At 40.7% G+C, this 24,407-nt stretch overlaps 1 protein-coding gene across 2 annotated transcripts; it reads left to right on the plus strand.

The window, feature by feature from the left end:
• Nucleotides 1–1,282: 1,282 nt before the first annotated feature.
• On the plus strand, nucleotides 1,283–17,506 carry LOC143164393 (P2R1A-PPP2R2A-interacting phosphatase regulator 1). Of its 2 annotated transcripts, none has more exons than XM_076346925.1 (10): nucleotides 1,283–1,506; nucleotides 5,032–5,110; nucleotides 9,953–10,009; nucleotides 12,083–12,126; nucleotides 12,206–12,260; nucleotides 12,730–12,822; nucleotides 13,383–13,471; nucleotides 14,156–14,220; nucleotides 15,305–15,401; nucleotides 16,549–17,506. In XM_076346925.1, the coding sequence occupies exons 1-10, from the start codon at nucleotides 1,391–1,393 to the stop codon at nucleotides 16,706–16,708; spliced, it is 855 nt and encodes a 284-aa protein (XP_076203040.1). In that variant the 5' UTR covers nucleotides 1,283–1,390; the 3' UTR covers nucleotides 16,709–17,506. The 2 variants fall into 2 exon arrangements, with proteins under 2 accessions (XP_076203040.1, XP_076203039.1); XM_076346924.1 differs by having other exon boundaries at nucleotides 1,318–1,506; nucleotides 14,159–14,220.
• The last annotated feature ends 6,901 nt before the right edge of the window (nucleotides 17,507–24,407 follow it).

The raw sequence follows: 24,407 nt of genomic DNA on the forward strand, positions 1-24,407 counted from the left end.
AGTTACAAAATGCCATCGGCCTTAAATAAATTAGTAAGCATGTGACCCATGAAAAAAATGGTTTAGCTACCTATAATCTACCTTTCTTCTCTGGTTATTTTTGTTCTTAAAGACTGCCTGAAAATCTCACCTGGAATATAAGCTGATGAAGAGATGTCTGGGCCTGCAAAGAACCGTCAACCGTATTTCTGAGAAGTGACAATGGTTCGATATTAACTCAGATGCTTAGTTTTCGATATTTAAAGGTCAGCATTGCAGCACTTAGCAAGAGAGTATTAATGAACATACTTTAGACACCTAAAATATTTACATCTGAGTTGTAAATATCTAGCTACAGTTAGATAAAATGATTTAACTACAGTTAAGATGGATGGCTACACGGCGACAGGTAAGTACTGACATTGACACATCAGGCAGTAAGTGCACGAGGGCAGAATTGCTCTCTACACAAATGTTTAGACTGGGCTTGACAGAAACTGCTGTGGCATAGAAAAATAAGGATACAGATGTCTTCTACAGCACCGAGTACCTGTGCCTCAGAGCCGAGCTCCACGCATGCAACCTCAGCGGGGGTGGGTCCGGGCCGAGCCGCCGGCCAGGGCTCTCCCACACGCGGCAGCCGGGCCAGGCAACCCCGGGGAGGGGACAGGCGCGTTTTTAGGCTTTCTCACCACTTGCAGCTGCGGCTGTACATCTCCAGGCACAAGGGAGCCCCGGCCCCTGACGGCACCCCGCGCCCGGCGGGCAGTCCCGCAGGCAGGCCGCGCGGGCCCCTCGCTCACCTCACCTCACCTCAGCGGCGGGGGCTGTGCCTTTCCGTCCCGCCTCACGTCTCCCATGATTTTTGCTTGTCCTCGCCTGAGGGGCTCGGCGGGAACAGCAGCACCAAGACCGTACCGCTTCACACACCTGGCTGGCCGCAAGCCCGGCGGCGGAGAGCCCCGGGGAACCGGGCCGCCCGGCCGCTAACCCCGGTCCCGACCGCCGCTGGGACGCTCTGCACATGCGCCCTGCCGCCGCGGGCCCACCAGCTCGGGCCCGCCATGCGGGGGGCTCCCTGTGGCGCATGCGCACCGTGCGGCGGCGGGCGCGGGGGGGCGTCCGGCCCGAGGCGCTCGCTCCCCTCCGGAGGCGGCGGCGCCGGCGCTCGTCGGTCGGCGACAGCGGGTGGGGGAACGGGCTGCCCCCGGCATGGGGCGCTGCTGGGGCCGCCCCCCTCGCCGGGCCCGGCGCGCCCCCGGGCTCTGCCTGCGGCGCCGCCCGCGGGGCCTGTAGGGGCGGCCGCGCCGCGCTTGGCCGGGGGGAGCGGCGGCATGAGGAGCCGCTGCGGCCGCCGGCAGTGAATGGGCGTCGCGGCGGAGCGGGAGGAGCCGGAGCCGCCGCTGCCGCGATGGCTCAGGAGAAAATGGAGCTGGACCTGGAGCTGCCGCCGGGGAGCGCCGCGGCCCCGAGCGACGGGGGCGGCCTGAGGAGATCGAACAGCGCCCCCCTCATCCACGGGCTCAGGTGAGCGCGGCCCGGCCCGGCCCGGCCCGCGGCGCCAGCGGCGGGCCCCGGAGCCCCGGCGGCGGCTGGGCCCGCCCCGGGTCAGGCTGCCGGGACCCGGGAGTTTGGCCGCCGCTGTGTCGGGAGCGGGGTCCGTGGCCGCCCTGGTTGTAGCCCCGGGGGTTGCTCCGCGTTTACCCAGGCCGGCCTGGGAGGTGTGCTCCTCACCGCCCGCCCCGCTGCGCAAAGCGATGGTGATGTTTTGGGGCGCCTTGGGCTTAGGGGGAAACGTGGGTTCCTCACCGGTGTCCCAAGCGGAGAGGGATTTAGGCAGGATACCCCTCTAAGTGTGGAGAGGTGCAAGAAAGCCTAGGCAGACGTGCTGTAGCTTTATTAAAACGCTTTGTTTTCATCTGGGTCTGCTGTGTGTTGTGTAGCTGAGAAACATACAGTACACAGTGTCAGGGTTGTGGCCGTTACCACAGATAAAGTAGCGATCTCTGTGATTTCTGTAAGGGTCCAAGTTTGACCAAAAAAAAAAAAAAAATCACTGCACTGTGTATGATTACAACAGTAAATGCTTTCAGAACAATCGGGCGAATTCGGTGAAGAAGGTAATTTCATGGGACCTTGAAAGATACATGAGTTTTACATTTAGTGTAAAACAATGTATCAGTTGTCCTGGAGTTTTGCTGGACAGTACTAATTTTGTTAGTACGGGTATTGCAAGGGGGGTTGGACGTTTGCTGTGTGTTCCAGGTCTAGCTCTCTTCAGCTGACAGGGCAGAGGCAGCGGCAGTCCCAGGCAAGGGCTAGGAGGAGAGCTCTCAGATTCGCATGGTCTCTTGTATGGTTTTGTGTTTGGGTAAGTTTATAACTTGGAGTGCTATTTCTTGCCTCCTCTGGGCTGTCATGAAGTTGGGAGATGCCCCCATCCGCTACATGGTGTGGTTACCACCTAACTTCAGGGTGGTCCATATGCGGCTACTAGTAGTATGTCTGCAGTTTGGGAGAGCATATTGACAATAAACTTTATAAAAGATAGTATAATACATGATAAGTACATACTGGGGTTTTTTTTCTTAAACTTGATGTTGCTTGTAAGGAACTAGATATCAAGTGACAAACAAATCTCGTAAATCTTCTGTACCAAAATGGTTAACAGTACATTACAGTTCAGAGGAAATACTAATTCTTGCCTATTCATTCATGATTTAATATTAAGTAAACATAAGTGTGATTCTATTGCATAATCATAATGAAACAACTATCAGTTTACATTTCCATGCAGTATAGAAGTATTGTGAATGGCAGTTGTTCCTCAGGGAGATTTCTGAGCAGGTAAACTAATTATGTAACTGAGACGAGGTGTTTTCTCAGCCTTTTGTAAGTTGTTTCTTAGAAACTGTGAGACCCTTGACTTTTTTTTTTTTTTTTTTTAAAAAAAAGCATCCCATAACTATGCTGTAAACAAATTCTTTATTTCAGGGCCTGGGCAGGTAGGAGGGTAAGCCTGAGCTCTTGCCTTGAAACTGTGCATACACCATACGTTAGGTGTTTATACAAATTAAACTGAAATGGCATTGAACTAATTTGAGGTGGTTGCAGTGGTTTGCCTGTTAGGAATTTTCCAGCAGAAAACTGTTTTTGCAAGATTGCTGCTCTTGGCAAGAAACTTCAGTTTTTCCCAGAATGGCTTTGTTGGGTAAACTGAAACAAAAGCTCTTGCTCTTGAACAGCTTGCTTTTTCTGCTCTGCCTCCTGTTTTTACTTCTTCATTAACAGATTTAGTAAGGAGCTTGGCTCATTCTTTAGTAAGAATGAGTTACCGTAGAGCCAGAGAACATTTTTAAGTGGAATATTTTAGATCACAGAAGTTATCTTTCACAGAACTTCTGATTCTTGTTTTCATGCCAAATAAAGTTGATTTTTGATGGGAACTGCAAGAATTTTCTGTGAAAGGTTAAGTCTGAGATCTGACCAGCTCTGGTGTTTTTGCAAGGGAGATTAAAGGTAAGGATACTATAGGGTTTGGGTTTTTTTCCCTCTCCCTCTCTTCTCTTCTAGTTAGCACTGAATATTGGACTCAGCCTATGGTAATGTGTAACAGAATCATTCCAACCTGTTTTCCCCATTCAAACCCTGGATTTCAGGATGTACTGTTTGTGTTGTGTTTGCATGCCAACCAGTACACTTAAACTAAAATGGAGTTGTAGCTGTTGGCCTCAGCCAGTAAATCTCATCTCTAAACATCACGTCATGGATCCCTTAAATTTCTCCTGTCTACTGCCTATCAAATGGCAACTGTTTGATCTCTTGTGGGTGTGAACTGAGTGATACTTCTTTGCAAATTGTAAATGATGTCTGGTCATTTGTACTTAACGTTTTAGAGACAGGGAGTTGATGCATTCTTCTTGGCGAAAAGCACAGTGCTTATGCCAAATTCTATTGGCTTTTATTTCACAGTATAAGCTTTGTTTATTTTTTATTTACAGCTAGATAAAAGCTGTCTAAAACTTATGTGTCTGGTGCATTTTAAACCGGAGGATTCTGTTAGTGATGTGTCTTTAAAGCACATTATGATTATCAGTCTCTAGAACAAGGTAATACTGTTGGTCAGATTAGTTTTAAGAAATTGTATTTGTGTAGTGCTTTTGTTCATCCCAGGTTAGCAGTGGAGACAAAAAGGTACAACCCAGTGACTTCTTGTAATTTGGATCTAGTTACGATCTGACATTTGGATCTGTTTGCCTGTGCAGTTCCTCAGTGATTTTTAGGCATGGGGACTGTAGGATTGTGGCTCAAAATTTTTATTCTAGTGACCATAAAACTTACTTGATTTCTGCAGTCTCATTCATTAAGTGTTGATCAATGGCTGTTGGTAACATTAGTGATAACCAGTGAAACATGCTTTAGGAATCAATAGGACTAAAGTTGCCCTGAGAAAGGAGCTCATTTTATATCACATAATTAATCCGGTGTTATTTAAATGGATGCGCTGCTTCCTGGTTACAAACATGACTGTGGTCAAAAGTCTTAGGGCTTTAAAAACTGGTTTTACTGTATGTTTAATTTAACCTTTCCTGGAAAAAAGTTCAGAACTTATTAAATGTTCGTAGTGATAAGATTTATCAAGAAACTGTATTTTTTTATTCTATCTATGGCATTGAAGCTGGTTTCAGTTACTGGTTATATGCCATTTATAAATTTGTTCTGTTGAATGACGTTCGAAGCAATATGCAAGCTGCAGCCATTCCAAACATCATAAATTCCCATAGAAATGATCAGTCTTAACAATTTTTTCAGTTATTCTGAAGACTCAATATGATTAATTAGTCATTAATTGAAGTAGCTGGGACTTGGGGGAAGAGCAATTTGGTTTCCACTCTCTGCCAACAAGCTAAAAGATTTCTTACATACCTGTCTCTTGAGTGCTTTGTCTTGAAATGATAGCTGTCATAGCATTTGAAACTGAGTTTATATTAAGAGGTACTTTTTGATAGGAAGGAAATGGCTTTTGCATTTGACAAGTGTTTCTTTTCACAGCGATAATTCGCAGGTGTTCCAGGCTAACGTTTTGCGAACCCGCAGGAACAGTACCACAGTTATGAATCGTCATAGTCTGGTAAGAAAACTATTAGACCAACCACATTAGGTCCAAAGCAGAAGTGTGCAAACAGGATTAAAGAAGAAAATTAGATTGTAGCCTGTGAAACTAATACCACATGTTTTCAGAAACAAGGCTGTAGACTGTGACATTAATACGCTGTAGCTATAGTGAAATGTTATTTATAGACCATTTGGTCTTGGAGAGTACTTGTGTTTCATTGTGATCATAACTTTGTTTATAAAACGCAAGCAGATGTTCTAAGATGGAGTGAGAAAGGTAGCCCACAAGGAAAACTAATTACATAGATGTATTGCTCAGTAACCAGTGTGCTAATCATTTCTGATTTTTTTTTTTAAAAAGTGCAGTGGTGTTCTGATCTTAAATTGTCTTTTATATAGTAATGACAGAATAGACTGTTGTAATCAACAACTGATATAACAAGATATAACTGGCTGATAGAACATGAATCTTGAGACTTCCAAGGTGAATGATTCTGTATCTCTTAGAGACGTTCATTTGTGGTTTCAACTTTTGTCAGACTTCTGTTATTGCAACTCCCTAAATCCAAATTTTTAAAATATTAATCTAAACCCAGAGAAAATATTGCATGTCTTGGGTTTTAGTATTGTACAAATTGTGGCAGAAGGGTGTGATTTTGGCTGATTTAGAACACCTCCACAGGCTCACATAGACAGCATGGTTTGTTAACCCTTAAAGGGTTAGGGTGTATGGGGTAGTTATTTCCTCTAACCAAAAGGAATTTTTGGTCAGACTTTCATGTATAACCAGAAATGTAACTTTTCCCCTAAGAAAGCCTTAAGAAACAGGTAGACACGGGATAACATCCAGCTGCATTCAGTTGATTATTAATGTTTTGGAAAAATTAAGCTATGTTGGGGTGGGAGGGGAGTAGTATCAATTTTCTTTTAAGTATGGGAAACAAAGTCCCTGTAATGCTAACAGCACGTATCCTGTTTTTCTTCGTTACCTTTTGAAGATGCTTTAGAAATAATTTGTTAGCCCCATGTTAATGGTGGAAGAATGCTGCTCTCCTGTTTTGTTGACTGATGCCCCTTAGCTAAAATTCTGTTTTAAAACCAGGACAGGCAACTACTTCAGCAAACGTTTGCATCTGTAACAGAACCGGGATACTTACGTAAAAGTCTAGAAAGATTGGTGGAAAAGCCTTTCTCCTGCTAGGATATAAAACCCGATAGAACATATTATGGTAAAGATTTCTTTAAACAACAGTCTCTTTCTTCATATATATTTTTAGGGCAGCAGCTTAGGGTAAATTTGTTTATGCTTGTGGTCAGATGAGAGGCAAAACAAACAAAGGCAAAAGCTCAGGTTATTGTGTTTACTTCTTGAAGATGCTCAATTGTTGGGCAAAAAAGATGCTAATTTAGGGCGCGTTGCCCAGAACTTGCTGGGAAGTGGGAGCTAGTTCACTGATGGGCTAGCTCTTCCAGCTGCCCCTAATAGATGTTGCAGTCTTCTGGGCTGAACCAGTGTTCCCATCTTCATGGGATGATGTTCTTAACCCTTCACCTCACTTGAAGGTTATTAAAAAGCATCCTGAAAGTTAACTTTCTTCTTCACCCCCAGCTGACCAGCTGCTGACAAAATACAGTTGAAATTTTACTTATGGTAAAAATCAAGTGCTCCATTGACTGCTAGATCAGTGCCTTGTCCACTTTGAAATATTTCTTTGAATTATGGTCTGGTTTTTGGTTCTGTTGAAGATGGCAGGGAGGATGGAATCGGAAAGGAACTTAGACATTATCTCATCCTTCTGTGGTCTTAAAGCAGGATCATCCATAGATAAATGATTTTGTGAAAATAATTAAACGTTCAGCATTAAGGACCCTAAGCAACCACACCTGGTATTCTTGCTATAGCGAAGTAGTACATGTAGTTTTATGATGTTAAAGTGTTCTAAGGAGCTAGGTGACATCTGCTTTGGTAAATTAACTTTTATAATAAGTAGGTGATAAAGTGTACTTCAAAAAAATGTACTTCAAAAACCACTTTTTTGTATTTAGGAAAACTAGTCCGAGTTTTATTGCAGTGTAAACTCTAATAAAGAGGGTGAAAAGATCCAGTAAGTGACTGAAACTTTCTTAATTTAGTATTGTAAGTACAGCTAAAATTTTACATTTTGTTAAACTTTGTGGAAAAAAATTGATTAGTATTTGTCTGATCTGTGTTGTGTTCACTGTCATGGGAACAAAGGGAGTTGCTAAAATGGTCTGATAACTGAAGGTCATACACTATCTAGCTCCATCTTCAGGGCAGTTGTGGTTGTCCCTGTTGCTCAGTTGAATTCTAAAATACTTTCTTTATTGAGTAGCTTCTCCAAGTCTCAGACTCCAACTTTTTTATGATGACTACAGGGGCAGCTATGCCATTTTGGCTGGGGCTTAATCTACAGTTTTCTGACACTACATGTAATTGCCAAGGAAGGGTCAACTAGGCTCAGTATCTGCTGTTTATTTCCTTCCAGAAGATAACAGTGGCATCTAGTAAGTAAATGTTTTGGTGTTTTGTGTTTTGTTTGTGTGGTTGGGGTTTTGGCTTTGCTGTTTAAGCAAAGCATTTTAGTCCGTGGTTAGATGTTTAGGTACTGTTTCAGCAAAAGTTGACTTTTTAATTTTTTTTTTCCCCTCTCTTCTAAAGCTAGGTAAGTTCCCTGTCATGGTTCACTGTGTGGCCCCACAAATGCTTGTGTTGGCAGAAGGCAGGGGGCACTGCAGGGACGGCAATGGAAGGGCAGAGGCATCGGGGAAGGTGACTGCTTCCTTTGGCTGTGCTGCCTGCCTAACTGGCTCTTCTGAAACTTTACCTTCAGCGAAAAAGATTATCTAACGTACTGGAGAAGGGAGGAAGGGGACAGTGTTTCTCCTCCATGAGATAGTGTAATAGTTTGTAATGTTTTTTATTAAGCTTTGTGCTTTCTTGAAACATTGGGGATTTGAGTAGCATAATTTTAACAAACGCGTTCAGTCTGCTTTAGCAAGTATCCTTTAAAAGTGACTGAGCCTTCTGATAGTTTCTTTTCACAGGAATTAAATCAAAGGACTACAGGCAGGGAAAAAGTGAGTTTTAAGCATTAACAAAGCAAGGATCATGACTTGTTGGAGATGGGATGTAGGATCCTCAGAGTTAATGGATTTAGTTAGTGCGTTAGCTCCTGCAGAGGAACACTTGACTGTCTTTTTATAATTTTTATTTTACACTGTGAGCCACTGGTTTCTTATATATTCTATTAATGTCAGACCTTAAAGTATGTGGATCACAGTCATAAAATTAGAATATAATGAGTGGAACAAATGCATTTCTACTGTGGAGTGGCAGTGTGAATAGGCAGGAATGTACTATTGTCCAGATCCTTTTCTCTGCATGAGAATCAAGGTCAACTGAAGGTCCACATTGACTGGTACAACTTGGAGGAATTCTTTTTAGGTGCACAGGATTTTTGGGAGCCCGATATAATAGTAAAGCTGACCTAAACTGGGCTTAAGAACTGGCAAATCAAAACATTCTAGCCATTAGATTTTAGTAGTATATATTATGACGACTAAATTCTGGCACAAACATTAGACATCCTCTGTGTGAGTCTGATAGGCTAATATCTTTTGTGAGAAAAAGGGCGTGATGTCTTGATGTTTGTGTTTTTAGAGGGAGGATTCTGGATATATGAAGCATTAATAGTCGGTGATAACTTACCATACCTTTTGTGTAAGACACCAAAATCTTTGTATTCTCTATGGCACTGATTAGAAGATGGAGCAGTATATGGTTAACTGAATGTTTGTTAGTTTTCCAACTTTAGCATAATGAAGAGCTCTAGTAATGTTTTGTGAAGGGGATGAAGCCTCATACTGCATAAAGCACATAAACACTTAGTAATAATACAAATCTTACTTGCTGAACACACATCCGTTTTAAAAAGACACCTTGTTTTTTGGAGGGGTTGTCAGCTTACAGAGGAGAAGTTAAACCTCTATTCAAAGCTTTAGCTTTGAATTTTTGATCCCTGAATCGGTTATGACAAAAGTCAACTGAGGGTCAGACATTTGAGGGATGGGAAATATATGAAAGAAAATTATATTTTGAGAAAACAATAACTTTTAATTACTTGGTTTTGAGTATGCAGTGTTAGATCATAGTATTCCAGTGACATCTTGACGCAAAACTGACAAAATGAACAGAAGACCATTTTTAGTGACATCCTTTCTGATTTCACCTGAATTGGTGAAGCACTTGAGAAACCGTAAGGAAGGTATTTAGCTCTTTGTTAGCCTTCTAATAGCTGATTTTGTTCCCCTGTCAAAGTACTTGTTTATAGGCAGACAATAATCCAGAAACCTTTTTGCACAGTGTGTGGTTTTGGCTTTGTATTTCTAAACGAACTATTGGGGAGCCTTCTGGATCACTTAAATGAAAATATTCTGGATCACTTAAAATATTTATGCAGCTGTAAATATTAAGAGTGGCAGTGTGCTAGTTAAAAGCAGCTTCATTCTGTAGAGAAGGCTGTGAATTCTAGTTGCCTGGAAATGAAGTGAAAGGCAGGCTGATACCAATTAGCATCTGTGGGCATACAAAGCAGTATAATATGGAAATACGTATTATCATGTTCTTGCAAGTAATTAATGTAGTTTGTGTATACTGAGAATCTTATGAATGCTGGGTTGTTTTGTTTTGTGTTGGTTTTTTTTTTTAAACCCAAACAACATATATTTTTTAGTTTGGGTTACCACTGTAGGGTGGTTACTAACATCCCTGCACCTTTCTCTCCCTTCTTCTGCAGTTACTAAGTGTGTTTCAGTTGTATGTGGCTTTGTTTTGCAGTTTGTGCCATCATCTCCTATCCGTATTCCTAGCAGCCGTCTTCATCAAATCAAACAGGTAAGTACAGATTCTAATTTTTTTTAACTTTAAATTTTTTATAGGTGGTTGGTTTTTTGCAGTTAATGTGTAATGTCCTTCAAATGGCTATGGATTTTACTTTGAAACTGTAGTACAGAGTCTGCAGCAGTCTATCACTTCAAGGTGTTTTCAAAAGTAAAAGCTGTATCTTGTCTGCAGAGTTCCAAATTTCATGAAGTAGAATGCATCTTATAGTGAGAAGAAAATTTGAGCAGAAAGAGAAATCTTAAAATGGACATTTTAGAAAGGAAACCTTTGATGTAAACCCTCTAGGGTAAAGTTTCATCAAGTTTTTGGCAGTAGTGCCAGCATAAATATTCAGGGCCAATAACAAAGTGTTCCTTAACTTGTGTTGGCACAAGACTTTTATGCAGCCAGAAGATGAACTGGATAAGGAAGCACTCTGGCTAAAAAATAGTTTGGACTCTTCTGGCTGGGCTATTTTTCATCTGTATAATTTTCTTATCCAGATCACTGTACTTGTGCTGTCACAGCATGAGCGGAGGGGGAAGGGCACAAGAGCAAACACTTAGGAAGGGAGGGGTGTGTGTGGCAAATATCTGAGTAGGCTTAAATAGCACTGCTACCAGACAACAGACCGCAGTCTAAAGACTCAAGTTTTAAACTCAACAAGCTCAAACTTTCTTGGTTCCTCCATTTTGTATGTCGACTTTTTGACAGTAGAATGTTTATAAAATTGGCTTGAAGATGCTTGATTTTTTTTTTAATAATTTTTTTTAGCTTGCTGGTTTTCAATGGATAGGCTTGATTTTTACAGGGTGAAAAGTTAAGAAAACAATTTAATGTTTCGGTCAGCATTTTCAGGGTAAGATGTCTGAAGCGATGGAAGGCACTTCTGCTTCCCACCTCAGATATTTAAGGTGCATGCATAGTAATCCTGAAGAAAATAACTGCTTGCTTTCATTATGTAAATAATTTACTGGCTTAAAGAGACTCTGAAGCGCTTAGGGTCGGTTGTAGAGTTGTTTTTATCAACATAAAACAGTTTAGGATTAATATGTAAATGTTATGAGAGCAAGGGAATGAACTACTGTGGCTCTGCTATATTACATGAAGTAAAGTTTGATAATTCAATTTTTTGGAAAATACTTCTGTATTCATACTTGTTCCATACATTTATTAAAGGAAACAATGACATTTTCTAATTTGTGTTTGATCATTAAATTCACAAGTTGAAATTCCATGTCCTGTATACTTACTGGCACAGATGGGAACCTGTGTGATTTACTTCGATCTCTTTCAAATCTTAGCAAATAATCAAACAGTTGAACTACGTTAGTAAGACTCTTCCTACATATGAAGAAGATTGTGAAGATGTTTAGCTGAACTTTTATTCTTGAACTGGACTGAATTAGGGAATCTACTCATTCACTCAGCAGACTGGACAGTATTCAGTTAGTTTTAAGGAATGGTGTCTACCTAAGAGGAGATTGAGTCAAGTTTGTACTTTAACTTGGTGTTAATGTTTAGTTTAATTTTACATCTTTGATCCATTTTAATAATATTTTATGAATGTTTTAGAAAAAAACACACTAAATCCCAAATTCATTGGGTACAATGCCCTGTATTGCAAATGAAATGCTGACAAGTGTCTAGTTAGTTACTAATCCATAGAATAAGGTAAGAATCCAGCCATGCTTTTGATTATTATCTGTACTAGTTTCTACTTTGTGAAATAATATTATGCAAGACTGCATAAAGATACCCTAGCATGTGCAGAATTTTTGGTTTGTATTATCATTGTTAAGTTTTGTAACTACCTCTTGGATAGTAATGAAAATAAAAAAGCTGCTTGAGAAACAACCAACTCCCATAAGCACTTCTTATGTGATGGTCTCTCTTGCTATATCTCTTTTCCGTCCTTTCCCCCTCGCTCCTTTTCATTTAGTGAGAGCTTAAGGTTATTGTTGCTTAACCGAGCTGAATTAAATTTTTCGCGTACTGAAGTGAAATGAAATGAGCTTTTCTGATTTGCTGTAGCAAAGCTTTTTGGGGGGGAGTGTCTTAATTTTTCATCTGCTAATCTTTTAGGAAGAAGGAATGAATTTGATGAACAGAGAAACAGTACGTGAAAGGTAAGCATTACGGCAAACTAGAATACTTAATGTAGTCTTCTGTGGGCCCAGGACAATACATTTCTTTTCTTCTTTATAGAGAAGTGCAAGTAGCAATGCAGATGAGCCACTCATGGGAGGAGAGCTTGAGCCTGGTAATGCATTCATGCTTTAATTTGTGTTTCTATTATCAGTATCAGGACACTAGAGACTCTCTCGTGTCAACATTTTCTTTTATTGTTTGACCTACAATTAAGGTTTTAGTATATCACTGCTTTTGATCAGTAATTTTTCACACCAACAAGGCATAGAATTATCAGTTGTTCGAGGATACGTGTGGGTTCCTTGGTCTGGTATGTCAAAAGAAAATTGCATGGATGTCTGCCTGTTCAAATTTTCTTCCATGTTCTGATACTCACCACATAATGTTTAAGGCTTTTTTTTGTTTGGTTTGGGGTTTTGTTTTTGTTTGGGTTTTTTTGTTAAGCTTATCTCATAAATGGCTACCTAAAAATTATGAATATGATGGAGGATAACTTTGGAATCTTATTCAATTCCACACCAATCAGTCCTTTTCATGTTAAGGTACTTGCTCATAAGATTAATTATATGTACTATTTACAGAGCGACAATGATTTCGAAAAATCATCATCACCGAAGCAAGTAGACTTTGTCCCAGTTTCTCCAGCTCCTTCACCTACCAGAGGAATAGGGAAGGTGAGCAAAATGTGGTAATAATGATTTTTATCTTGAGTAGTGCTAAATAAATTCTACCAAATTAGTAGCAAAAGATTAAGCCACCTGCTCCTTTCTACCTCAGCTGCAAACAAGAAACTAGAGAGTAAACAAAAAAAACCTAAAACCCCAAACCAGAAAATACCAGCTAGTAGTTGCACATCTTGTGGATGTGAATTTCTGTGGAGTGTTTGACTGTTAATCTGTGGTTAATAAACCTTATTCTTTATTTGCCTTCCTCTTGGAATAAGAGGAAGGGGCATACATTCTTATTTTATGAACCATAGTCTGTTTAACCAGACTACGGTGAAATAAATCCTTGTCAACTTGCATGTATTCTGCATGAAAATGCAATCTATCCAACTTTTTCTTAATTTTTTTTTCTCAGTAACAAACAGTGGTATCTCAGTATACCCAGCCATATTGACTGGTTGCTTAAATTGATAGTGGGTTGCTTATTTACCTGCGATAAGGATCAGTTGTTACCATATGAGTGTGATACAGTGTTTATACGTAAATAACACAAACTGTTTTACTCTCAGCAATGTTTCTCACCATCTTTGCAAAGTTTGGTGAGTAGCAGTGGATTACCTCCAAGTCCTAGCCCGAGTCCAACAAGGCGATTTTCAAGGTAAGTACCAGATCATGTCAATAATACAAAATTGGCATAGCTTGTTCACAGTAGGCTTTTGAAATACCAGAATTTGTTATATACATAATTGATTCCTGATCACAAATACAACTTTATATATCCGTGTAAACTTTGGATTCTACAGTGCTCTAAAATATTTGTTAAAATCCTCATGTCATAACATCGGGAAAGTGGGCTGCATTTTGGCATCTGTCTTCTCAGTGTAGTCTCTATATTGCTCCTAATCAGATCTTAAGTAATGGAATTGAATTCTAAGGGGAGGCGGGGGAAACAGACAGATTTAGGGTGTGTTACTGATTCTGGTTTTAGTTGCATTGGATGTTGTTTGGAGTGATGCGGGCATACAGTTAAATTTTATTAGGCCCTAACAGTTCAGCAAAGTACTGCCTGTCAACGGAGATCTAGTCAGTGCCTAGATGTGAGCTCAGACTGCCCCAGCTGTGAAATAACATGATTAAACCTTTTTCTGTTAAGGTCTATGCTTCCTGGTCTGTCTTCAGGGAAAAAAAAAAAAAGGACTTATTTTGGATAAGCTGTTTTAATGCCTATTTTCTTTGTGTTTTCCACTTAGTAGTTTGTCATCTGAGTATCTTTTGATTCTTTACATGTTTTCAGGCTTCCTTTGTTAATGGTGATGTCAGTATAGCATATGCCTTCTTTTAGCAGGAGAAGCCAGAGTCCAATTAACTGCATTCGACCAAGTGTTCTTGGGTCAATAAAAAGGAAAGGTACTGTGTTTGGTTTTGGCTAATATAAGAAGTCAACTTGTTAGTTTTATAATAATCCATTTAGCTTTCTTCATAACTCTGTTCAATTGGCTGATGTTTCAAAGAGCGACTAGAAATAGAGAATATTACAGATGAGCAAATAAATGGAACTATTTGTAGGGATAAAACAGACAAATTGATAAATTAGTTTTTACTATTCTGTAAAACTAATAGTTGTTCTGTTCTAATGCCTTTCCATTGCTGTAGTCATATAGATTTGATAAACTAATGTAACCTGCTTAACAAAACAAGAACTACAGCTATTGGTACGTTTAACTTCACAAACAGAAAATTTTGAAAGTCCTGGTGAACTGAAGCACGCAGGTACTGTAGATTTAAAATTACCCTTCTGATGATTTTAAATCTACGGTAAAAACCAAAAACTGATCCAGAGACCTGGTAAACACCTTACTGCTTTATTGGCAAATGTTTCTCTTATCTTCCTACATTTTTCTTCAAGTTTAACTTCTGGTTATTTTATTGCATCTGTTTCTAAATACACCTTCATGGTTCACCTTTGTAACAGAATACCTCTGGCTCTGAGACAGCTTCTAAATACTTTTATCCGAGTTCTATTGTAGCCTATTTAAGCATATATCTATCCTCCCTTCTTCTAGTGTATTTGGAAATCAAAGTCAATATACAAGTTTAGTGATAATCCTGGACCTTGTTTATATTGATTGCAAGAGGAAAAGAAGCTTTCCTTATTCTCAGCTTCTCTACTTTAACAGAGCTAGTTAGTGAACTGATAGCTGAATAAACTGGAACAAAAAAAATATTTGCCACTACTGAAGAATAAATATCTGATACCTAAACCTCAGTTCATAACTCGCTAAACTTTCCTGAAGCTTGGACTAGAATGTCTCCAAGAACTAAAGTCTTTAAAATTTCAGCATTGAACTTCTATGTTTTACATGTAAAATAACACTCAATAGGTTGTAGTAAGTTTGAACCTCTATTCTGTTTGCTCTGTAGAAGTACATTGAAAGTAGATTTCCGTTTAAATGAGTAGTAATTTTTTATCACTCCTTACCTCTTACCAAAGGTGTAACAGAGATAGAAGATCATCCAAAAAGATTATTCCAAGGATCCACCAACATGCTTACCCCTGACATTTCACATCAGGCGGACCTTGGGGGATGGTAAATGCTGTGCTATTTATTGTGTCGATTTCATCAGAAGCACTACAAGTCTTTTTTCATCTAGCAATGATCATGCTTGAAGTCGGTTTGTTTTGGTTTTTTATTAATACAGACATCCTGTATTTTGAAGCACTGAAATTATCATGGTAAACAGGCAGTAATATTCACTACAATTTTACAATTTCTAGGACTGACTGTTAACATGCTTCATGTATATGGGAGCTGAGCATGTTTAGGAAAAGACACCTCATAGCTGGCAATTTTTGGAGTCTAGTTTCAAGTTGCAATCAAACATGAATGCTAATGTTTGTGGGCGGATTGGGGTTTTTTCCTTCTTTTTTTTCCTTGCTCTTAGTCACATAGGAAAATTAGTCTGCCTGACCCTCCCTGCTGGGAGGAGATAAAAAGTACTACGTAAAAAATCGTAACGACTAGTAGCAAGGGATTTTGATTTAGTATTTTAGTCAAGAGGCTAAGAATACCTAGGGTGTGCCCACACAACTATCAAGACAGGGTTATTCACAGTACGTTTGTCCTTTTTGCCTCCCAGCTAATGTACATAGCTGTGCACAAGCTTTGAGCCCACTGCAGTGGCAATAATAAAATAGATGTTTTAAAGGTACTTTAAAAACATACCTTTTCTGCACACCCTATTCATAGTAGGCATAGAGCAGGCTCAGTTGCCGCATCTTGGTTTAGGAGATGGTAATTTTTAAAAATACTTTGATGCTATCACTGATGATAGATCACCTATAGTTATAATTTTGTGTCCTGTGAAATATGTGCAACTGAAGTATGTACAGTTTATCATCAGCTCTCCTGACAAAAGAGGCCTCTGGATATACGCTAGCCCGGGACTTTGTAGGAGATGGGGTAAAGCTTGCAATGAACTGCTCAGCCCGATGCTTCTAATCTGTGCGCCATTTCTGGGTGGGCTGAAGGAGGAAATTGGCAGAATGTTATCTGTCTGTCTGGAAGTGACTGCAAGGTGTGTAGTTGCAGATTTATTTCAAGTCGTAGGGCTTACTGTTCCTTCAAAGGTGTACATTTGTTTTTAAAATGGCTTTGTAATGAATGGAAGCTAGTATTTGAAACTTATCAGAAAGAGCACCTCATTTCTCGTATCTTGATGTTACTCTGTTTTCAGTCTGTCGTCACATGCTCTTGATGACAACAGAAGCAGTGCGGGCTCTTCCTGTGACTCGCCAGCTGAAGTCGGCACCAACACAGACTCTCCAGTCTCACTTTCTGACTCCAGATCTCCTTTTTTACCAGTAGATCTTACGGCTAAGTTACCTATTAATTGAGAAGCAGAAGTCTGCTAATGGACACCAAGAAACAGGCTGGATACCAATAAGACTTTCTGTTGTGTGTAACTGATTCTGTTCCTCATAGGAACTTCCAGAAATGTCATTATTTCTAGAAAACTTCCAGAATAGTTCCTTGAGGAGGAATTCATGTTTCTAGTGATTTATATGACATTTACTAAAATACAGTAAGCATTTGAATTGCAAACGTATTTGATGCTAACATCAGTAAGCAAGCTGTTGATTCACAATGGATATCATCTTGTTGGCATAAGTTACAAATACTGTATGTACGTTCTGCTTGTGGAAGACTTGGCTTTCCAACAGCCGACAGGCAGTGTCCTCGCTAACACGAAGTGGTGCCTATGTAGTAACAGCTGACTTTCACATTCGTCCTCAGTCTGAAACCAATGAAGCGGCTACTAATTTGTTTTTATTCCCCGAGTGTTAGATATTTATATTTTTTTGTTCTTCATACGAAAGGGGGAATATTAGGGTGGGAACTGATTCTTGTGCTCTATTATGATTGGCTGTTAATCGATTCTGTGTTCTAATAGATGTCAAAAGAACAAGTTGGTGAATTGTCAACTTAAATTTATATGTTGGATTTTATTCATGATCATGACTGCTGTTGTGACTAAATGCAAATTAGGTGTGGAACATTCTTCTGGGTTTTTGTATTACTTTTTCTTCCCTATTTAGATGATGTATTAGAGTGGTAGATGCTCTGTTAAAGGTCTTTTAATACGGAAAAATAGTAACGATGTTTGGAACAAAACATTAAATCCTGAGGTTTTAGTATTTTAGTACTTCAGAAGTGCATTATTTTAACAGGCAGTATTCGTCCTCATGTATGACTTTTGTTGGACAAATACAGTGAGGAATCTTGAATGCCTTTTTACAGGCTGAAGCGATGAAACATGTTTAATCTGTGTTAAATCTCTTGATGTCACTTCCTCAAACAATGGCATCAAGTTATTTCTGCTGTTAAAAACTTCAGATGCTGATTGGAAGCCTAGAATTTGGTAATCCGAGATGTTTCAGGATTCTTGTACTGTATGTGGAAAGTCAGTGGGTTGAGGCATCCTGACCTCAACTCCGAAATTCCCCGAACAGGAGGAAAAATCTGCAAACCCCACCATAGACAGCTGTTTCAGATTTTCCAGTGGCAACCTCATTTTGGTTGTTGACTCCTGTTACGCAGTCGAACTTCCCCAGCTGGGTCCCCATTTGTACACGTGTATGCATCTGTACTATGTGGTTTCAAGCCTGCTCTCCAGAGAGGTTAATAATGAAGCAAAATGTTTTATTTTAAACACTAAATCTTTGTCACGTGTAGTAAAGTGAGAAAAGTATGGAAACTTCCTCAAGTAGGAGAAAAGTCCACTCTGAACTCTGCTGTGAAAGATTCACGTGGATGAAGCTTTGATTGACAGCAGCCATCAAAATTAGAAATGGACGACTTGGAGTGCAAAGACCCGGTGACCTGAGGACCAATGACCAGTTTCCGTATGTCCTTATTGTAGGAGGAAAATAGAATGTATTTAATAGTTTTACTCGGCTCAAGTAAGACATGACATGGTTTACTTCTGATTTCATTCCTCTTAACTTATTGTAATAGTCAACTTCCTGATAGCAGTTCCTTTTTAACTTCGGACTGCCCTTCATCCCTGTGGCAGGTGGACAAGCTTGTCTTTAATGTCTGTTTGCTCTCTGTCTAATTATGGCGTAGTTTTGTTTCGCAATTTCAGGTATGTGCCAAAGAGTTGCCGTGCATTCACTCTTTTGTGGTGAGGGCAAGACTTTTTTTTTTTTTTTTTTTAGATCTTGCTTATTTCTTAAGAATGAACCTCCTGGTGTCTCTTCCAGTCTTTTTTAAAAGATGCATCAGTAGAGGGGTTTAATAGTTGCGTGTGGGTCAACTTGTCTCTCTTCTGTTGAATATTTATGCTATTTTTCAAATAAGTGCCAATAAATTGAAAAATAAATGTGTTTTGCTGTTTCTGCACTTTGTTAGAGAGGTGACCATATTCTTGTTTTCATCTGTGATTAAATGTTTCTCTCTTTAAATCGGAGAATCTATTGTAACCCACTTCCACCCGGTCTAGTTTACATTTAAGTTGGCCTTAAAACCTGCAGCAGACTTTTCTGTTTTTCTAGTGCAATGCTATCTTAAAGTTCTGTGACAACTCTAGGAAAACCGAAGAATAAAACCAAACATTTTCAAAAGACTTTAATAGCTAAATGTGTCCCTAGTTTACACCTAGAAGAAGTCGTGGTGAAATAGTTTGGAAGATAGAAGCTACAGCTGGCTGGTGGGCAGTACTGAGGCTCTCGCCTCTTGGGAAGGAGTGGGGAGTCTTTGTGGTTTGCCTTAATAGGGCAATTATTGCTATTGGAGGAGAGAGAATTCGTTATATATCCGCAGTTGTTCCTTTCCCTGCTTGTGCAAAACAGAAGTTACTTTCAACTTGTGGAAGAAGGCATCTCAGTTTCTTGTCCGTCCATGTCATCAAGAAGCTGCAGTTTTGCACCCTGGAGTCAGGAGACGTGTGTAGGTTTTTTTCCACTGAAATGAAAGATTAAATTTTGGAACCAAATTATCCTCCAAAATATGTATCTGGATTCAGGGAATTAGGGTGTTACACAATGCGCATAATCAACCCTGTACTCGCACAGTAACTCATGCTGTTCGCATTACCTCTATTTTACTAATTCCCTGTTTACTCATGAACAATGAATATGGAAACTTTGCTTGCTTAAGTGTCACGGTTACAGGACTATTGCATATGATGTTCCTTAACTGATCTGAGTTTATATTACAAGTGTCTATGCCTTTGTCTTCCTCCGAGAAGAAGTGGGCAGCTTTCTTGTCTCAGGCCATATTGGAAGTATTATGATCTCATATATATATATATGTGAAGTATAATATAAAGCATATATTATTATATATAAACTTTTCTTATTCTGCAACTCTTTTGGGCACACAGCTGTTTCTCTCTGGGATTCTACCACTCCTCTTGAATGGTGCCCTTCCAAAGTCGTGCTTGTGATGGGCACTTGATTGGTCTGGTTGAAAACTGTCCTGTAGGATTTGTTGGCAGTTAAATCGGGCCGTGGGCCGGTGTGTGTCTGTCTTGACAACTGATAGGTGTTTTTCTTCCTTCCACCTTCTCCAGAATGACATAGCTGCTGAGGGAACATTGATAACCGTGCCAGTGCTCAGGGGGACTGTATTTTTGGAATGAGCGCTTCGGTGGTTACTGCATTTAGCAGAGGAATAGATATTTCACGCTAGAAGAGGTACAAATGCCAGGAAAAATGAGCCTGTGCATCAGCCAGATTAACTTGCTAGGGTCTTCTGTGTGTTGTCAGCAAGCCAGCTGATCTGAATGCTCAACAGCTGCCCACGGTCCTCCTGAGATTAGTGTAAGAACTTAATCCTAAATTCGTTCTTTTCACCTGTCTTCAGAAAACCAGAGTGTAAATGATCGCCAACCCGTACAAACAAAACAGGTCTCCAAATTCTTGTATTGGTGAGACTGAGATACTTTGATTTCTAAATGTGTATTGTGGCTCTAATACTAGTGCTGTTTGTGAGTCCAGCCCTGCTACTGTGAGATTATTTGCTAGTGAAGTGACGAAAGGCAGGAGTGACCTCTGGAGCTCCGTCAGCTAGCTTCCAGCTTGAGAACGGCTTGTGCATTTCTTAGCAGTAGTCACTTCAGAAATGTTCACTTTATGCTGTTGCGTTCTTGCATATGTTGGAGTCGTAACTCATTTACTTAAAATAGAGAGCTTCAGGAGCCGTAATTAAAATGTGTGAGCTCTTCAGATCCTGTCTTAAGCAACCTTTCTCATCACCAACTGGCAGATGGAGTTTAAGTTGATCCCTCTTCTCCTGGAAGCACCAAATTAAAATATTTGTAAATGTAACTGAATGTTTACAGCTACGGTACAGTAACTAAAACCTTACTGATCCAAAGAGGAGCGCTTGGCTTGCGAGAGTCCTTCTCAATAACTGGATGCACAAATTGTCGCCTCACGTTTTTTTATTTGGCGTCTGTTTCCTAAGGGTATGTCTTGGACGGTTGGTTGGTTGTTTTACCTGTAACAGTAGAGTCTTCCCATTTCTGTATATCTGGTACGAGCATCCTCGTTTGATAAACTTGAGGCCAGTTGCCAGCCAGCCTAGGTCTTGGTCAGGAGATGCCTTTCCTCTGTCACAGCGGATTCCAAGCAGACAGCTACCCTACATCTAAAAGACTCAGATGCCACGTACATGCTGGAAGGGAGAGGTTGCTTCCCCTGTTGGGTGTTTGTGGTGGAAGCATGAGAGGAGGGGGAAAAAAAAATAAACAACTGAAGGAGGATAACCTTGTTTGACTTTCAGTAGCTGGCCTGGGAACAGAAACTTCAGAGGGGGAAGGAGTTGAGTGCATTTAAACCAAAACCAAACACGGCCTCTTCATGCCGGTTCCTCTGTGTCTCTCAAGGAACTGGTGCGACTTCCCCAATCCCATGAAGATTCCTGAGACAAATCTGGCACTTGTCAAATTTAAAATTCTTCTGGTAGTTTAGTTTCTTCTTCTTTTACTAGCTTTGTAAGAGCCTTCGAAAATGCTCATTATTTAAGACTTCCTGCCATGATTAATAACGGCGTGTAAATGTTTAGAATTTTGCTGGATGTCAACTTAAGTCGGAAGAGCTGCTCAAGTGGGAGCAGTTTTTGCTGCAGGTACTAATCTTTGGAAATGTGGTTCTCATGATTACTTTTTCCCCTTGTGTGGAGAAAAATCAAAACCATGATGTGCATATCATGCATTGTTTTTTTGTGGCACAGAAACAGTGTGCTGTGTTGTCTTTCGAGCCAGCTTAAATGAGGCTGTGTGGCACTGAAATCACTGCAAGAATCTTCCTGCTAAAAATAAATCGAGATCCTTTCATTTTAAGTGCATTCACTTCAGCAGTCGGTTTTGATTTTGGAGATTCCTGGCAGATTCCCGAGGCAGAGGCGCTAAGGGGTTTGGTGATGTTGATGGAACAGGGGATTCCAGAGCCTCACTGCAGAGTTTTATTGGTCTCTTGATGGTGGTTTCTTGTTTGTCAAAGCATATGCTCGTCTAATGCCTTGATGTTCGTCCCTCAAGCCACCTAGAGTATCTGCAGTTTCCTAGAGAAGAATGCTCTCGTGTTGTTATTGTAAATCGTATTTTGTTATTGTAAATTGTACTGGTAATTCCTCTTTTTTTTTTTTTTAACTGTAAACATCAATTTAAGTTCCATTATGGACTCTTGGTTCTTTTATTCCCTATCTTTGATATGCATTTTATCAGTCATCTTTGTTCCTTCTTGGTATCTCTTGTTCTGCTAGGATCAGGATGACTGCAGTTACGTGTGTCTGAATTTATATTCCACAACAGAGGTGTTACAGGGAGCCCGTTACTCAGGTGGGCCTTCTTACTAGCCTTTTCCTCATAGTGAGGGGATCACCCACTGCTTTCATTGTGCTGCTGTAATCATGGTTGTGCTCTTGCTTAAATTACTCCTTTGCAGAGTCTCTGCTGTTTCAAAGACCAGCGCGCGTCACTTTGCCGCATGTAATTCCACGTTATGTTGTCAGCGTTGGCTATAGAATTCTGCAAATTTTCAAGAGCGGATACGCATTAGCTACAGTTCATTATCTAAAGTAAACAGCTAGTTAGCTTACAGCAGAGAGCTTCTGCAAGGTTGTGTTCTACAGAATACAAAAATAGACCAAAAAGTGAGTGTATCCCCTTACTTGGCTTTACTTGTGCTGTGAGTGTCTCCTGCCGGTGTTCATACCTCCAGTACTTATGTTTTTGAGGATACACAGGTTCTCTAGACTCCTTTCATTTATACGTTACCTTTAAATGGCTCTTGCTTGGCTGTGTAGCAATGGTTTCCCAATCTTCACTAGCTTATGTGGAGCAGCAGTAAGCGAGTGGTATGCTGCTGGCAACAGCATACTTCACTCTCCTTCAACAGTTTCAGCCTTAGTTTAATTTCCTCCGGCAGCAAGCTATTCATACAAGGAGGATGGACTCCATCGCCAGCACCATTAACTTCGGATGTCTCTCCTCAGGCTCTCATGAGAGACGGTGCCTTCTCTAGCGCTACCATGGGGAGGAGAGTGCCCCGTTTCACAGCGACATAGGAGAGAACCTGTTTTTCTACGGCCACTCAGCCCCTATCTCTGCAGGCAGCTAGGCAGGAGGACCAAATACCAGGATTACACAGCCCTGCGTGCTTTGTATTGCAGTCTGTTCCCTTACTACTACTTTTTTCGGCCAGGAGGGTCTCCTACAAGGTCAGAGGGCAAAGTACCTGAACTGCTCTGACCCAAACTCAAACTCCCTCCTGTCAGAGAGGATGATTTAAGGTTTTGGGGTTTTTTTAAGGCCTCCTATACAGCCTTGTCCCTGAATTTTGAGGTTGCCCTGGATCACCACAGGCCCTATGAAACATAGATCTCTCGGCACCTGAGAATTTTCTTTCCTGTAAACAAAGTATTCCTGGATCTGGTTTACAGGCTCGGGCAAGTTCCGTTCGGTAGTCTTGCCCTACCAGTGGGATGGATTGCCAATGCATGCAAGTTAAGTACAAGATTCATACCCCTGACAAAGGAAAGGGGTGATGGAACTTGGCGTTTAGAAGGAAAGCTGTTACAAGGAAAGCCAGGTATCTTAAGTATACATTGACGAATGAGGACTAAAACACGGCGATTTATTGCCAAACCTATTTGACAGCCTCTTTCCAGTTTAGGCTTGTTGGTTATCAGATACTTGCTACATGTGAACATAAAATGAAATAACATACGATTGACTCTGACAATTCTTAGCTAGTCGATTCCAGGAAGGATTTCTCCACTTCCATTGTTGAAGGCACAGTTCTGTGCATGGGCTTCTCTTGGAGCTGCTGCAAATGCCACTGTTAAGCTGTTTAAACAAGAGGAGTGACTGTTACCATCTGACAGCAGCCTTGGTTCTTCCTGGAGCGTGTTTTGAGAAACATCAGCAGTAGCTCAGCATTTCCCTTTGCAGGGACTGGGATCCAGTCATTTCCAGGTGATCTCCACGTGAAGCTGCTCGCCCCGCTCTCCTGCCTCGGGGGGCTCCATCAGCTGTGATCCCTGGTGAAATGAACCAATTATCTGAAAGCCCCGTCTGTCCCCAGAGCTCTGAAAGGGTTATATTGGGCCTATTGTAGTTTTAAGCATTCTGTGATGTGCTCCTTTATAGAAAACAGGGACAGGCAAGCGTTTTCTGATCGGGACAAGTGCAAACACCTGGAGGAGAGCATGTGCCAAGCCTATAGCTACTAGGAGTGACGCTAGCGAAAGCGATCGCTTCCTGCCTGCCAGCATTGCTTGTTTGAGATATCGGTGCCATAGCAAGTGCTGGGTAAACAAGATGATTGTTTCTGCTGGATGATCTTAAAGCCCTCCTAACTGTCCGCTCAAAATACTTTTCCATTTCAAGGAAATGACTGTCTTGTTTGTGTTAAGAGTCAGGAATGGGAAATGACGTGAACACTTAACTGTTTTTCCTGGTGTTTTTAAGAGGAGGCATATTCACTGTCTCAGGTCTTATTTCCAAAGGCATTCAGTGTTTTCCATAACCCTATTAAGTAAGTACTAGAGGCATGTGCATGCATATATATATATACACACACACAC

This window comes from Aptenodytes patagonicus, chromosome 9 (assembly GCF_965638725.1).
Source record: "Aptenodytes patagonicus chromosome 9, bAptPat1.pri.cur, whole genome shotgun sequence".
NCBI lineage: Eukaryota > Metazoa > Chordata > Aves > Sphenisciformes > Spheniscidae > Aptenodytes > Aptenodytes patagonicus.

Excerpts from the sequence above, each read along its gene's own strand:
- LOC143164393 (XM_076346925.1), top strand. The coding sequence starts at position 1,391 with ATGGCTCAGGAGAAAATGGAGCTGGACCTGGAGCTGCCGCCGGGGAGC. Across the intron at positions 12,261-12,729 it reads GGGAGGAGAGCTTGAGCCTG|AGCGACAATGATTTCGAAAA; the intron begins GTAATGCATTCA and ends TACTATTTACAG. Across the intron at positions 14,221-15,304 it reads TGGGTCAATAAAAAGGAAAG|GTGTAACAGAGATAGAAGAT; the intron begins GTACTGTGTTTG and ends CTCTTACCAAAG.